The sequence below is a fragment of the Vulpes lagopus genome, chromosome 20, assembly GCF_018345385.1.
Source record: "Vulpes lagopus strain Blue_001 chromosome 20, ASM1834538v1, whole genome shotgun sequence".
Lineage (NCBI taxonomy): Eukaryota > Metazoa > Chordata > Mammalia > Carnivora > Canidae > Vulpes > Vulpes lagopus.
The window spans coordinates 31402568-31415883 of NC_054843.1; the positions used below are offsets into that span (position 1 = coordinate 31402568).

At 36.1% G+C, this 13316-nt stretch overlaps 1 protein-coding gene across 1 annotated transcript in view; it reads right to left on the reverse strand.

Annotated features, from left to right (window-relative positions):
* Window positions 1-13316, reverse strand: part of ROBO1 (roundabout guidance receptor 1) — a 1146492-nt gene that overhangs the window by 510582 nt on the left and 622594 nt on the right. Inside the window, exon 3 of the mRNA XM_041735102.1 lies at window positions 8026-8109. Within this exon, the coding sequence (XP_041591036.1) occupies window positions 8026-8109 (84 nt within the window). The remainder of the gene's footprint in view (window positions 1-8025; window positions 8110-13316) is intronic.

The following is a 13316-nucleotide window of genomic DNA, read 5'->3' on the forward strand; positions in this document are numbered from 1 at the left end:
ACTGTTCTTTCACAGAATCCTATGGTCATTAGAGTTTAGCTTACTTTTTAATGCTCAAATTGACTTAAAGCTTCCAAGTCCCATGTCCCTATAAGACAGATGTAGGCATATCTTTTCCTAATTGTCAATAATTATGAAAATTAACCTATTTTTTCACTTTTTCTCTCAATTCAAGAAGACTCCTGGAGTATTACACATAAATTTAACCCATGATCCCAAACTTCTGTCTCATTTGCTTCCTTTTATATTTTTGAGAATTGGCAAAATTGCCTAAAAATTGAGGTCACTCAAAATAAACCACAAATTTGATGGTTTTATAATTCTAGAAGAAAAAAAAAACGTGTATCTCTTTTCCTTAATTGCTTAAGACTAATTCAATACTTAAATTGGTGTGACATTATATATTATTCCCAGTATGTGTCTATAGTAAGTAGAAATGGTTTAATTTATTATTTTAATAACTGTTTTTATGTTTTTATTTATTTTTATTTTTTTATTATTTTTAAAAGATTTTTATTTATTTATTCATGAGAGACACACACAGAGAGAGGCAGAGACATAGGCAGAGGGAGAAACAGGCTCCCCTTGGGGAAACTGATGTGGCACTCAATCCCAGGACCAAGGGATCACAACCTAAGCCAAAGGCAGACACTCAACCACTAAGCCACCCAGGTGCCCCGTGTTTTTATTTTTTAAGATTTTATTTATTTACTTGAAAGAGTGAGAAACCGGGGTGGGGGGAAGAGTAGAGGGAGAAGGATAAGCAAACTTCTCACTGAGCACAGAGCCTAATGCGGACTCCATCCCACATGAGATCATGACTTGAGCCAAAATCAAGAGTCAGGTGCTTAACTGACTGAGCCACCCAGGAGCCCCAAGAAATGTTTTAAAATTTCCTATTATAGGGGCGCCTGGCTGGCTCAGTCGGTTAAGTGTCTGACTCTTGGTTTCCCACTCAGGTCGTGATCTCAGGGTTGTGAGGTCGAGCCCCACATTGGGTTGAGAGATTACTTAAATATAAAATCTTTAAAAAAAATTTCCTGTTACACACAAGTTAATTCACAATTAATGCACAAGTTGGCAAACAGCACTTTTAATGAGGAGGCCACCAGTTATGATGACCCAGAGAGGAGTCATGCACCAGGAGCCGGACGTGGGATTTGATCCCGGGTCTCCAGGATCGTGCCCTGGGCCAAAGGCAGGTGCTAAACTGCTGCGCCACCCAGGGATCCCCAATTTTAACAGAGTTTAGATCTTATATACCTCCGCATACCTAGTACAAGGCTCAATATGTGAATTTTGTCTAAGTAAATGAATATATGAGTATCCAGATATTTCATAGAGTAAGATAATTATTTTATATGAACTTGTACATTAGTATATTATTTTTCTAGAGCCAAATATAAAGCACTTTAGGGGAACCTAGTGGCTCAGTTGGTTGAGCATCTGATGTCTGACTTCAGCTCAGATCTTGATTCACAGTCCTGGCATTGGACCCTGTGTCACACTCCCCACTCAGCTGGGAGTCTGCTTCTCCCTCCCTGTCTGAATCTCCCCACAATCATATTCTCTCTCTCTCTCTCTCTGAAATAAATAAAAATCTTTAAAAAAGTATATGTAATCACTAAAGTATAGTGTTAATTTTTTTTTTATTTTTTTTTTAAGTTTTATTTTTATTGTTCAGTTTATTTTTCTACACTTTCTCATTTCCTAGCAATTCTGTGAAGAATTTTAAGTTAGAAAAAAACACTAAAAATTGAATTTGGGAGATGTTGCATCTTTACTGCTAACTATCTGTACTATCTTGGTTAAGTCATGATAGTTATAAGGGTCTTCATTTCCTCACTTTTAAACTGATGATTTTTGTGTGCATTTCTAATACTCCATATTTTGGGCACTGCAGACATACAGTGGGAAAAGCAATTGACTGAAGTGGAAAAAGCAGTTGACTGAAGCAGAAAAATCAGCTTGAAATCTCAATTTATGGAAGCTCTGAATATCAGAGAATGAGAAAGAGCTTTCAGAAATTTAACATATAATAAACAAATACAAAGTATTTCTATAAGCATTGGTAGACAATAAATATCAGGGATGTTTCCCAGAAAAAAAGAGAGGGAGAGGCAAGCCTAGAAAGACTTAACCATAGAGAACAAACAGATGAGGAGGTGGACAGGGGGATGGGTTAAATAGGTGATGGGGGTTAAGGAGGGCCCTTGTGATGACCAAGGGGTGAAGTATGGATATGCCGAATCACCATATTGTACATCTGAAACTAATATTACATTATATGGTAACTAACTGGAGTTTATTTTATTTTATTTTATTTTTTTATTTTTTTACTAACTGGAGTTTAAATAAAAACTTAAAAAGTAAGAATGTTTCCCAGAAAGTTGGAAGGAAAATGACGAAGAATCAGAAATTAGGGAAGAAAAGGTAAGGAACTTAATGAATCAATATAAGAGGTCCACTGCCTAACAGCAATTCCATTTTTTTTTTTTCCTAACAGCAATTCCAATGCAGAGATAAGCATTCTCAAACAATAATTTAAGAAAATTTTTCATAATGGAGATAAATGATTCTCCTATTTGCAAGGTCCCTCGAGTAGTCAGCATAATGAAGAAAAACAAACAACAAGCAAAAACGGACAAGCCACCACAAAGCACAAGAGAGTAGGAACTTCTTTATTTCTGATGTTTTTAAAGTTCTATTACGATGTGCTTTCTGGAGACAAGGCTCCAGTTTACAAGGAGATAAACCAGAAGAGAGGAAGACATGAGATCTGGGAAATAGGAAATTCAACAAAAATAAGTGATGAAAAACGTCCCAGGTCTAGAGAGAAACCATTCATCTTGGGACAAAAACATGAAGTATTTAATGAGGAAGGTGTTGAAAAACCTCATGCTGGTAGAATATTAGGCAGGCTTAAGCATTTAGGAAGTTTAAGGATGCAATTAACTGCAGACAATAAACAATCTCATGCAGAGAAAGAATAATGCATACCTGTGATTATAGTATTTTACTTGGCTCTGTAATAGATTCATCCGGGAAAACCTTGCTTTATCATAACCATATAAACCATTTATTTAACAAAGAATGTGCTAGCAAGAGAATGGGTAAAAGAAAATGTCTAAGGAAGCCTGGGTGGTTCAGAGGTTTAGCGCCGCCTTTGTCCCAGGACGTGATCCTGGGGTCCAGGGATCGAGTCCCACGTCGGGCTCCCTGCATGCAGCCTGCTTCTCCTTCTGCCTGTGTCTCTGCCTCTCTCTCTCTCTCTCTCTGTGTGTCTCTCATGAATAAATAAATAAAATCTTTAAAAAAATGTCTAAAACTGGCAAATCAAGAATCATATGTAGATCTGTATTATTTAAAAATAGGAAGAAAACTGTCAGAAGACAATGAAAAGAGCAAGAAAAGCAGTTTTAAGGGAGAGGGTTCAAGGATAGGAAGGTGGATCAGGACCCCCTTGTTTTGGTCTAAAAGCTTTTTTCCTGTTTGATTTTTTTTTTTTTTTTTTTTTTAGAAAATATGTGATCAGTTAGTGTGATAGTAGTGATCCTAGGATAAGAATTAGCAGAGCCCTAAAAATACGGTGACCAGAACTGGGGTGTTGCAGAGAGCATGGCTCAGCTATTTAATTTCTAACCGCGTGTTCCAGTGTGGCTTGTAGTACTCAGACAGACATTAGACACTGTTGCTTTTAACACTGGCCCCTTCTTGAAAGAGAGGTGATGAGGATTTACTGTATGTAAAGTGTTCAGAAGACTGCACTGCATACATGAAGTGATATTTAGCACTGGTTATTAGTACATTTTTAAAAATGCACATGCCATGTTGGAATTTTTGCTTGATCTTAAGTGTGAAACTATACAATTAAGAATGTAGAGGGAGGAGAAAAGAATCAAAGTCACCATCAATTAATAGTTATTCACCAAGTTTCAAAACATTAGGCAAAATATGTTTTGGGGGTTGCTATTTGAGTCATTTGGGCAAACCCGCTAATTTGTCCAAGATATTTTTTTAATAAGAGAACATATGTTTCGTTTCCTTTTTTTATTATTTTGTTTCCTTTTAAACAGAATTATAACCAAACTTTACTTGGAAGTAATATTAATGGGTAGAAGACTCTATTATGACCATTTGAAATGCCTCTGAAATTTCTGACATTCCATGGGTAGATTTTTACTTAAATTGATATCGACACAACTCTGATAATCATTTAGTTTTAGGATTTTTAAATTTGCATTTAGCTTTCCTTCCATTATATTACTGTAAATATAGAAGTCTAATCCTTAAAACAGATCTATGGAGATAGGAGATGTTATTTTATTTTTAGTATGTAAAATGGGGACAAATGATACATTTTAGACATTATAAATGAAATGTAAAGGCTCTTTTTGGTACTTAGAAAAAACATAAAGTTCATTTCTTTTCTAATTAATAATTACTGCTTTCTAAAAAGATTAAGAATGCTACTAGGAAATCAGCAGCTCCCACTTATTCTGACTTTTAATGTATCAATAAACTTCTCTTCAATTTTTTTGTCAGTAACTAGAGCTCTACATGGGTTACATGTATATTTCAGACATTTAAATATTCTTAAACATATTAATTTTTTTCATATTTATGAAACACCATATGCACTTCCAGAAGTTGAAAACAATGTACTCTTTTCAGGTTCTCCTTTAAAAAAATCATTGATTACATATTCAACTTCTTTGGAATGATGTGTGTCTGACCCTGCAAAGTGCTGATCTGAAACCCCATCTTACTTGTTCTTGCAACAAAGGCTATATACTGTGAACTGCTAAATAATCCCCAATATTTATGACATGCTTGGCTAAACAGGAAATGGTCTACTTGTCTAAATAATGCGCAAGCCCACTTAATAACACATCACTGCGCCACCTCAGAAATTGCCCTGCATTCATAGATTAGTAAAAGAGAGACTGAAATGTTTTCAAATCTTACAGGGCTTTATAATATTGTGACTGAAGATGGTAAGGAGAAAAGGAATCGAAAAGGAATACTGATACCACTTAGATAGGTATGACATATGGTTTAAGAAGCAAGTGTTATTAATAAGATTAGCAATCATTGACTAGATCATGAATGAAAATATTAATTTATGTTTATGATCTGAGATCCATAGATTCTACTTTGATGGGCCAGTTTGATAGTGATGGTCCCAAATGATTTGAGGAGTAGAGCAGATGTAGAGACAAATTAGCTTGCAGTGGAAATGATACTCTTTGTAGTGGTCAAAAAAGAGAATTGGGAGGGCGTGAATATGAATTTTAGTGAACTGGTGATTTCCTTTTGGGATTGTTTCATGTTCCCCCCAAAATGTTTTCTAGAATTGTACAGATTCCTCTGGGAAGCATTTCTTCTTTATACACATGAGTGTTAGGGGAAGAGAGAAGTCTCACTTGTAAGCTCAATGAAGTGAAACAACATGTACTAAAAAATAAACATCAGATACACACAATTTTCAGTCATTTTGTGATATTGTGCAAAATATATAGACCCCTCAAATAATACCTGATATATTTACTTGTTAACTCTCATAAAAATTTATCCTGCAACTAACTCAATGTCAAATGATTTGACAACCACTTTGTATATTCTCTATGCTGCTTAATATTCATATTTTATTTCTAACGATGTCCTATATCCAGAGTTACTAAACTCCAGACATAATATGGACAATTAATATGTAAAAATGTTCCTGAGCAGATAGACTGTCTCACTTCCTTCTGAACTGAATTTCCTCTAATATAAAGATTCTATCAACTCGATCTCATGTGATCAGAGTAAAAGGAATTCACACACACAGAAGTAGACACATACATACACATTTACACATACCCACACATATGCACACAAAATAAATCTGTTGGTAGTTTCAAGTAATACTTTGCACGATTACTTCAACCTTAGAGTTAACTGAGATCTTTATCATTCTTATCAAACAGACAAAACCCGTTTTTTTTCTATTTAATTTTTCTTATGACTTCCATTGGAGATTTTAAAGAGCAAAGAAATGGTCAATATGAAAATGAAAGAGACAAATAGCATGTTTAATTCATATAGTAGAAAAAAGGTTCCTGACTAATCAAGAATTTACTGAAACAAAATATCTAGAATGAACTTCCTTCAATACTAGAGTTCATAAACAGTTACAGTCTCAGAGAGAAAATCATTCAGAAGATTGTTTTCCAGTCACATCACATTAATGTGCTGCTTTAATCAGTTCCCTTGTAGAATATAAAGATAATTTTATGAGTTCATTGCTTCATAATAATTCAACTGATATGTTTAATAGCACAAGTCTGATTACTGATTAACCTAAGAAGGAAAAACAAATAGAAATAAAAAATTTCTGAATGCTACATTTAGTCTTACATGTATTGTTATTTACGTTCTCTCATTTCACCACTTCAATGTGATTTATGTATTGGAGATATATAATTTTCAGGAAATCCATAAAAGACAAAGAGCAAACCCTATTAGTGTATCTAAACAATGCAGTTGTTTAGACTGGGTGAGCACAAGGGAATACATTAGTGTATACTGGCAAAAGAGGGTACCCAGAGAAAGAACATTATCTCCAATTCCTCCTTTCATACAGATGAACTTCCTTGGCATTTGCGGTATTAAGAAATGACATTTAAAACTCTTGTTCTAGCTAAGTTTCTGGAAAAGTATCACACCAGCTCCCTCACCATCTCAATACCAATGGGCTTTGATTTGTTTGTCCTTTAATTTCAGTTCCTAGGTGAAAGATAAGAGGAAAATGAGAATGAGTTCTCTAGAAGACTGACATAAATAAATACTAAATTGTATATAAAGATATTATTAATTTTGGGACTTATCCCACCTGTTTAAGACCTAAAATTGTGAAAAGGGGAGGTAACATTGGAGAAAATTATTTCTATGAAAATAGTAAGACTGCTTCTAAAGTAAAGTAGCAGTTTATTATTTTAAACAAGGCGAAATGTGTTTATCGGATTAGTCCCTTCCTAACAGTTATCTGTACGATTGTAATGTACATAAGACTTCTCCATTATCTTTAACTCTGATTTCTTTAACATGTGTGCGCACGCGTGCACACCCACACACACATACACATACAGACACTGATCCACAGCCCACATCCTAGCAGTCTACAGAGAACTGTGCTAATAAGAACTAATGAAAAGAACATAATAAATAGCTGCTATTACAACAAGACCACTGATACATCATTACCTGATTCAATGGGCTATAAGTGATGTATTTTATTCTTCGCCTTTATCTAAAGTTGTAGTCAAATTCTCTCAGATATGTAACTTAGGTGATTATATTTAGAACTACACTTAACAAATTCTGCATAAACATTTGTATATTTCCAAGGCAATCACTCTTAGACATTCATAATAGGAATTATCCCAACACAACCAATTAGTTCACTTATACTTTGGTGCCGGCATACACATGCATCCACTTAAAACATGGTTCACAGATAAGGTAACAATGAGTCCATGCAAACACAATCCTGAGATAGTTATTGGTAATTATGATTGCATTACTCTTAAGAGTTTGCTTTCCGTTGTTTATAAGACCTCAAGTGAAGCCCAAACAAGCAAACAAACAAAAACTACAGATAATTTTGAAGCCCAATTACTTTTAGATAGTCTATTTCTTTATAGAGCAATTCAATTAAATCTCTAAGATAATATATTTATCTTCCTAAACACTCTGCAATATCAAAGTTTCGGGCGGAGAAGCAGGCTTTTATATTAAAAATAGACAACAAGAATGCATGCAGTTTTTATATGACATTTCTTTCCCCCAAAGAGTTGGCTTTAACAATATGACCTCCGGGCTGAAGAATGAAGTCTGGAAAATGAGGACAAGAAGTTGGAGTGGTTGTTAGTGGGAAGCAGGGATGAGTAGATAATTTTACACAGGTGGTTGATGATTGATGGAGGTGGAGGCATTTTTAGGAGGCACGGACTGTTAGTATTTGGGAAAGAAACACTCTACCTGTGTAGCCCAGCGAATTGTCATCATTATCAGAGGTGGGGATTGGCGTCCCGTTGTCGTTCCCCCTCTCTAGGTCTTCAGGGTCTGTCGGAAACAACACCAGAGCTGCTGATGGGGTCACAGTAGTAAGGGTAGTTGCCATTTCGATCACAGCATGTCCAGACACAAGTAAATCCACATGTGACAGAAAAACACACAGGGACAACACACAGCACACTTCCTCCTTGCCCCTCCTGCAGCATACTGAGCTGCACGGAGGTCTCAGCATCATGGCTCACAATTTCTACTGCTTCTCCTTAATTTCCCTAATTCTCTGCTCTGCCTGCACCTTTGCTGCACTTCAAAGCTGGCGAGGGGCTCCGACTGCCCTCCGTGAGGCCGCCAGCAGGACTGAGGGAGCATATGGAGGAGGGAGAGGGCAGGGTGGCTGAATGCGAGCATTGCTAATTTCCCACCTTATTGTTAATCAAAGCTATTGACTGTGATCACTCCCCATCATCGCTTCATCTCCTGCCAATTACAGACTCAAGGGACTGTACCTCATATGGGTGGGGGGGAAGGGTGTGGGGAAAAATAGGGTCTTGTCAAATTCGAGGGTGGATGATAAAAATGTCATACTTTTCCTGAGCAACAGTAAAGAAAGCAGTGCAGCATCACATCCTTTGGAAGGCAACAATTTGTCATCCTGCAGGACCGAGTTAAATGTACTGAAATGGATGCAGAAGTAAAACAACACTTAACTTCAGGCATTGCGGGCTGGCTATTTTAAAAACATTACAAATTGCTTCAGATTCTGTATCACACTCATCCAGATAGGCATTTGCATTCATTTATTCTTGCTTTTCTTGAATAAAAGGAATGCTTTTTATGCTTTTTCACATTACACGTGAATTTTCCAATGCAGAATTTTCAAAATGAGCTAAGCACAACACTCAAGTTCTAATATCTGGAAGCTGAGTTGCAGTATAAATATATACAGAAGCCCAACACCACCACCACTAATTTCACTAGTGCTCAGTCACTGCGTATGTCATATCTACGCGTGTTAGGTAATTATGAGCTTCCTAGCTGATAAGTGGATACAGACACAATAAAAACCAAGTGTGTACTTCCTAAATCAGATACCGTAGAGTCATAGGTCATTCACGCTGAGGTGTTTCTGCAGGCTTTTTGTCACCTTACACAGCATCTACAGAGAATTTCTGGGTCTAAGTGAAGGAGCACGTCACTTATGAAGGAGGCAGCCAGTGCATGCAGGTAATGCCCCTCTGGACACATCGCAGGGGTCATTGATTCTGTGCCCCTGCTAGTTTTTTAGCGAGGGTGACACATTTTGTCTTTCACACAGCTCTTCAGGGATGATTTAGAAACTGTTAAAAGACGACACAAAATCTAACATGAGTCGTGCGGTGGCTTTTCTGCATGGAGCATATCGTCCACTCGATCCCTCTGCTCCCTCCCCTGCTCCTGTGTCATATAATGAATCTGATGGGGCTCATGTGAAGAAAAAAAAAAAAGGGCAGATCTGTGCAGAGTAAAAGGAAAATGCCCGTTATTGCTGTGTCCATTCTTGCCTTTCCAGTGATGGCTGCTGTCCTATTTAGCCTTAAGATCAAGGCCAGAAGTGGTATAGCAGGAAAAGGAACCACGTTCTGCCCCTCCAGCCTGTTAACGTATTTGTACGCATTAATTGTTTAGGGCAGAGTTTTTGTCACATCAGGAAAAGAGAATGGAAAACAGGCATTTGTATGTGTGTGCATTTTTCCTCAGTGTTAGCACAGCGTTGTGCCACAAACTAAGTAGCCTTGCTCAAACAAACTAACCAAATAAAGAGGTGGATACAGGAAAATAAATAGGAGGTTCTGCTTCAAATGTAGTAAAAGGCTTTTAGGGAGACCTCCTCTGCTTATCCACAATATCGTTTTAAAACATAGGAGCATTTAGGGTCACCTTAATTTGCCAGACTGATTACTTTTTGTTACAGACGCAGCTTTCAGGAGGCAATACTACCTTTAATATGTGATGGAATATCTTATTTAATGTAGAAGCATACATTTGTCATCGCTCTGTTAAAAATGAAATAAAAATCTATCCATGTTCACAACATGAACTCAGTCTGACAATACACTATCATAAGACGTTTGCAGGCTTTGTTATTCAACGTGCCCTAAAAATGAGGACACTGTTACAAAAGCAATAGTGCTGAGGAAAAGAAAGTTCACTATCATTTCCAACTAGACACTTAGATCTGTTTTAAGTAGAATTTTTCACCTATGTCTAACGTATCCTGAGTGTTTTTAAAATTTACTTTCCTGCCCCCACCCATCACCCTCTGACCCCTTCTTAGGCTCAGGAAAGAATAGATTTTGCATTAATCAATGAATCTTACCGTATCTGTAAAGCACATTCTATCTACCCAGTATTGCCTTTAATTAACAATATGCTAGACCTAAGGAACAAAAGATGCCTTTTTTTCCATAACTGCACTAATTTTTTTTCTTCTCCCTTCATGTCAAAATATAATTAAAACAGGAAATAACCACTCAACTCACTGCACACAAGCTTTAGGACTAACTCAAAGAGAGTTTAAAAGATACTTATTTAAACTTTTTGTTAAATAGTATTGATTATGTGAGCCATGGAATAGAACACGATGAGGCAAGAGATTATTTAGTGCTTACAATGTCTGAAGGAGGGAGTCCTTCTTGTACCCCGAGATTGAATTTAAGGTTGCAAGGATGACAGTCACCATCACATCTAGAAATGCACTGTCACTAAGGGTGCTGGGTTCCATGTGCCTGACACCCCCATTAGACTGAATTCCCAAGGGTCGGGTAATCTGTTTGCATCATATTGGTAAACTCATCACCTTATACTGGACTTACAACATTCTGTAGGCTTGAATAGCTTTTTCCCCCCCCTTTAAGATAATAAATGAATTAATGAACAGATGGTAGCCAAGAATGCAAATCTCACTTAAGTAATAGCCTCTCAATCTCAAAGAACTTGAAAATGCAAAAAACTTGTCATAAATTAACTCAAATGCTAATGTACTCCCTATTTACCCAATATCTCTAAAGGCATATAGAGCATTTTTTCAACATAAAAGTAAGTCTTAAATCATAAAATCATAGACATTCAGGGTTGGAAACACATTAGATGGCTTCACTACAATCTTCCATCAGATATACAGATTCTTCTGAATTTAGTGGTCATTAGGCCTTTAGTGCTTTTCTAGAAAACCAATTCCAACTTTACAAGTAAGATCTTTATTTTATGTTAGATTGAAAAAAATAGCTGTTTTCTAGATTCTAATTCTAATTCTAATGTGTGGGGTCCAAAGGAACTGATACCTCATCTATGAAAGCCTGTTTCCCTTCCAACCCTCCTTAAATACTTGTGTTTCATAGGTCTCCTTTTGTTGTTCAACATGCTCTGTGTAGAAATCTCCACTGAGGCTCATCACAAAAACTGCTTTTTTTTTTTTTTTTTAGATAATGCAACCCCCACATTTCTTAATTGGAAATTCTACCAAGACTGAATCTTATGTCTACTGCTTGACTTCATGAGGATTCCAAGAAACCTCATATCTTCTATTATCAACACTGAACTCATCCTCTTTTCTTTCAGGCTACTCCTTTCCTATATTCCCTATATATATTAAGGAAGTAATCATTTTAATATATTTTTAATATTTTATGGTTCAGTTAGATGTTAGTGTCTGGGGTTAAAACTGAACTCTTACAGACTTGATACATATCTTGCGGCATGATTTATTTTTATTTATCTTTCTGCAATGGGTTGTATGCCAAACTTAAATTTATAATATATAAGACTTTATACTATTTGTAAAATTATACATAACTATATAATATACATACTATTTGTATAAGACATACATGTAGGGATCCCTGGGTGGCGCAGCGGTTTGGCGCCTGCCTTTGGCCCAGGGCGCGATCCTGGAGACCCAGGATCGAATCCCACATCAGGCTCCCGGGGCATGGAGCCTGCTTCTCCCTCCGCCTGTGTCTCTGCCTCTCTCTCTCTCTCTCTGTGACTATCATAAATAAATAAAAAAAAAAAAAAAAAAAAAAGACATACATGTAAGGGTCATCTTGTAATAGTCTTTCACAGATTCAGTGAAAGTGACAATAATAACTAAAAGGAATAAAGATCTGTAGCTTCCAAAAAAATCAATAGCTTCCTTTACAATGGAAATTATGTCTTTTAGGAGAGTTTATCCTTAAATATAACAATTTATTAAAGGTGATACAACTTTATTTAATGGTAAATTAAGTGTAAATTTGAAATTTGTTAATCTGTATAATTCTACTTTTATTGAGATTTCCCCAACACCTATATCAAATTATAATGGAAACTCTGCATTAGAAAAATCATTGTACTGCAACCTCTGATAAAATAATTCATTCAGACAACCACTCTCAATGGGTATTAAATCTAGTAGGTAAAGAAATGGTAGGGAATAGAGCACTACACAGTATCAAAGTATCACCCTGGGGATTATTTGTTAACTGCAAATGGGAAAAAATACTTTTATAATGGGTTGATCTGGCGGTTACTACTTGAACTCAGTAATCAAGCTTAGTGTCTACCAATGGTGGGTAGATAAGAGTGGGAAGCCAATGATGTGATATGATATACAGCATCACCTATATGAAGCATCCACGCTAACAATGCTTGCTCTGACTTCAGTCAAGACTTAAGACTCAAAATCTACAGAAAAAGAAAATATATATCCCTTAGCATACACATGTTTAATAATTGGTGCACGAGTTATGTTTGATTTACTTTCAAATTGTTCCGAAAAAGTATATTGAGAGGATTAAAAAATTGCATAATATTAACAATTGCTAATTCTGTTATGAAAAACATTCCAAAAAGTTTAGAGGATGATAGGTGAAGACTGAGTGGTCTAAAGCTTTCTCTACAATGTGCAGCAGAAATTCACATGATGATGCTTCACCTTCACTGGCGACATCATTTCATCATCGGTACTCATATTAATACAACTTTTCAACCCACATTTCTCTAAATTGCTCATCATGTTACGATAGATAGCCAGTGTTACATTGTAGAAATGTAGACCCTCTGTTGTTTAAATTCAATTTCATTTATTTGTTTTTAATTTTTAAATTGAGTTTGAAATTCACTGTCAAAACACTGGAGTTTTCGTCTATCTTCCGTTTTGTCATATGCAGCTATGAAAGTATATGCCAAAAATAATAACTTCTTCCTTCTGCCCTATTGTAAAGTGTCAGGCTGGTTTCTTT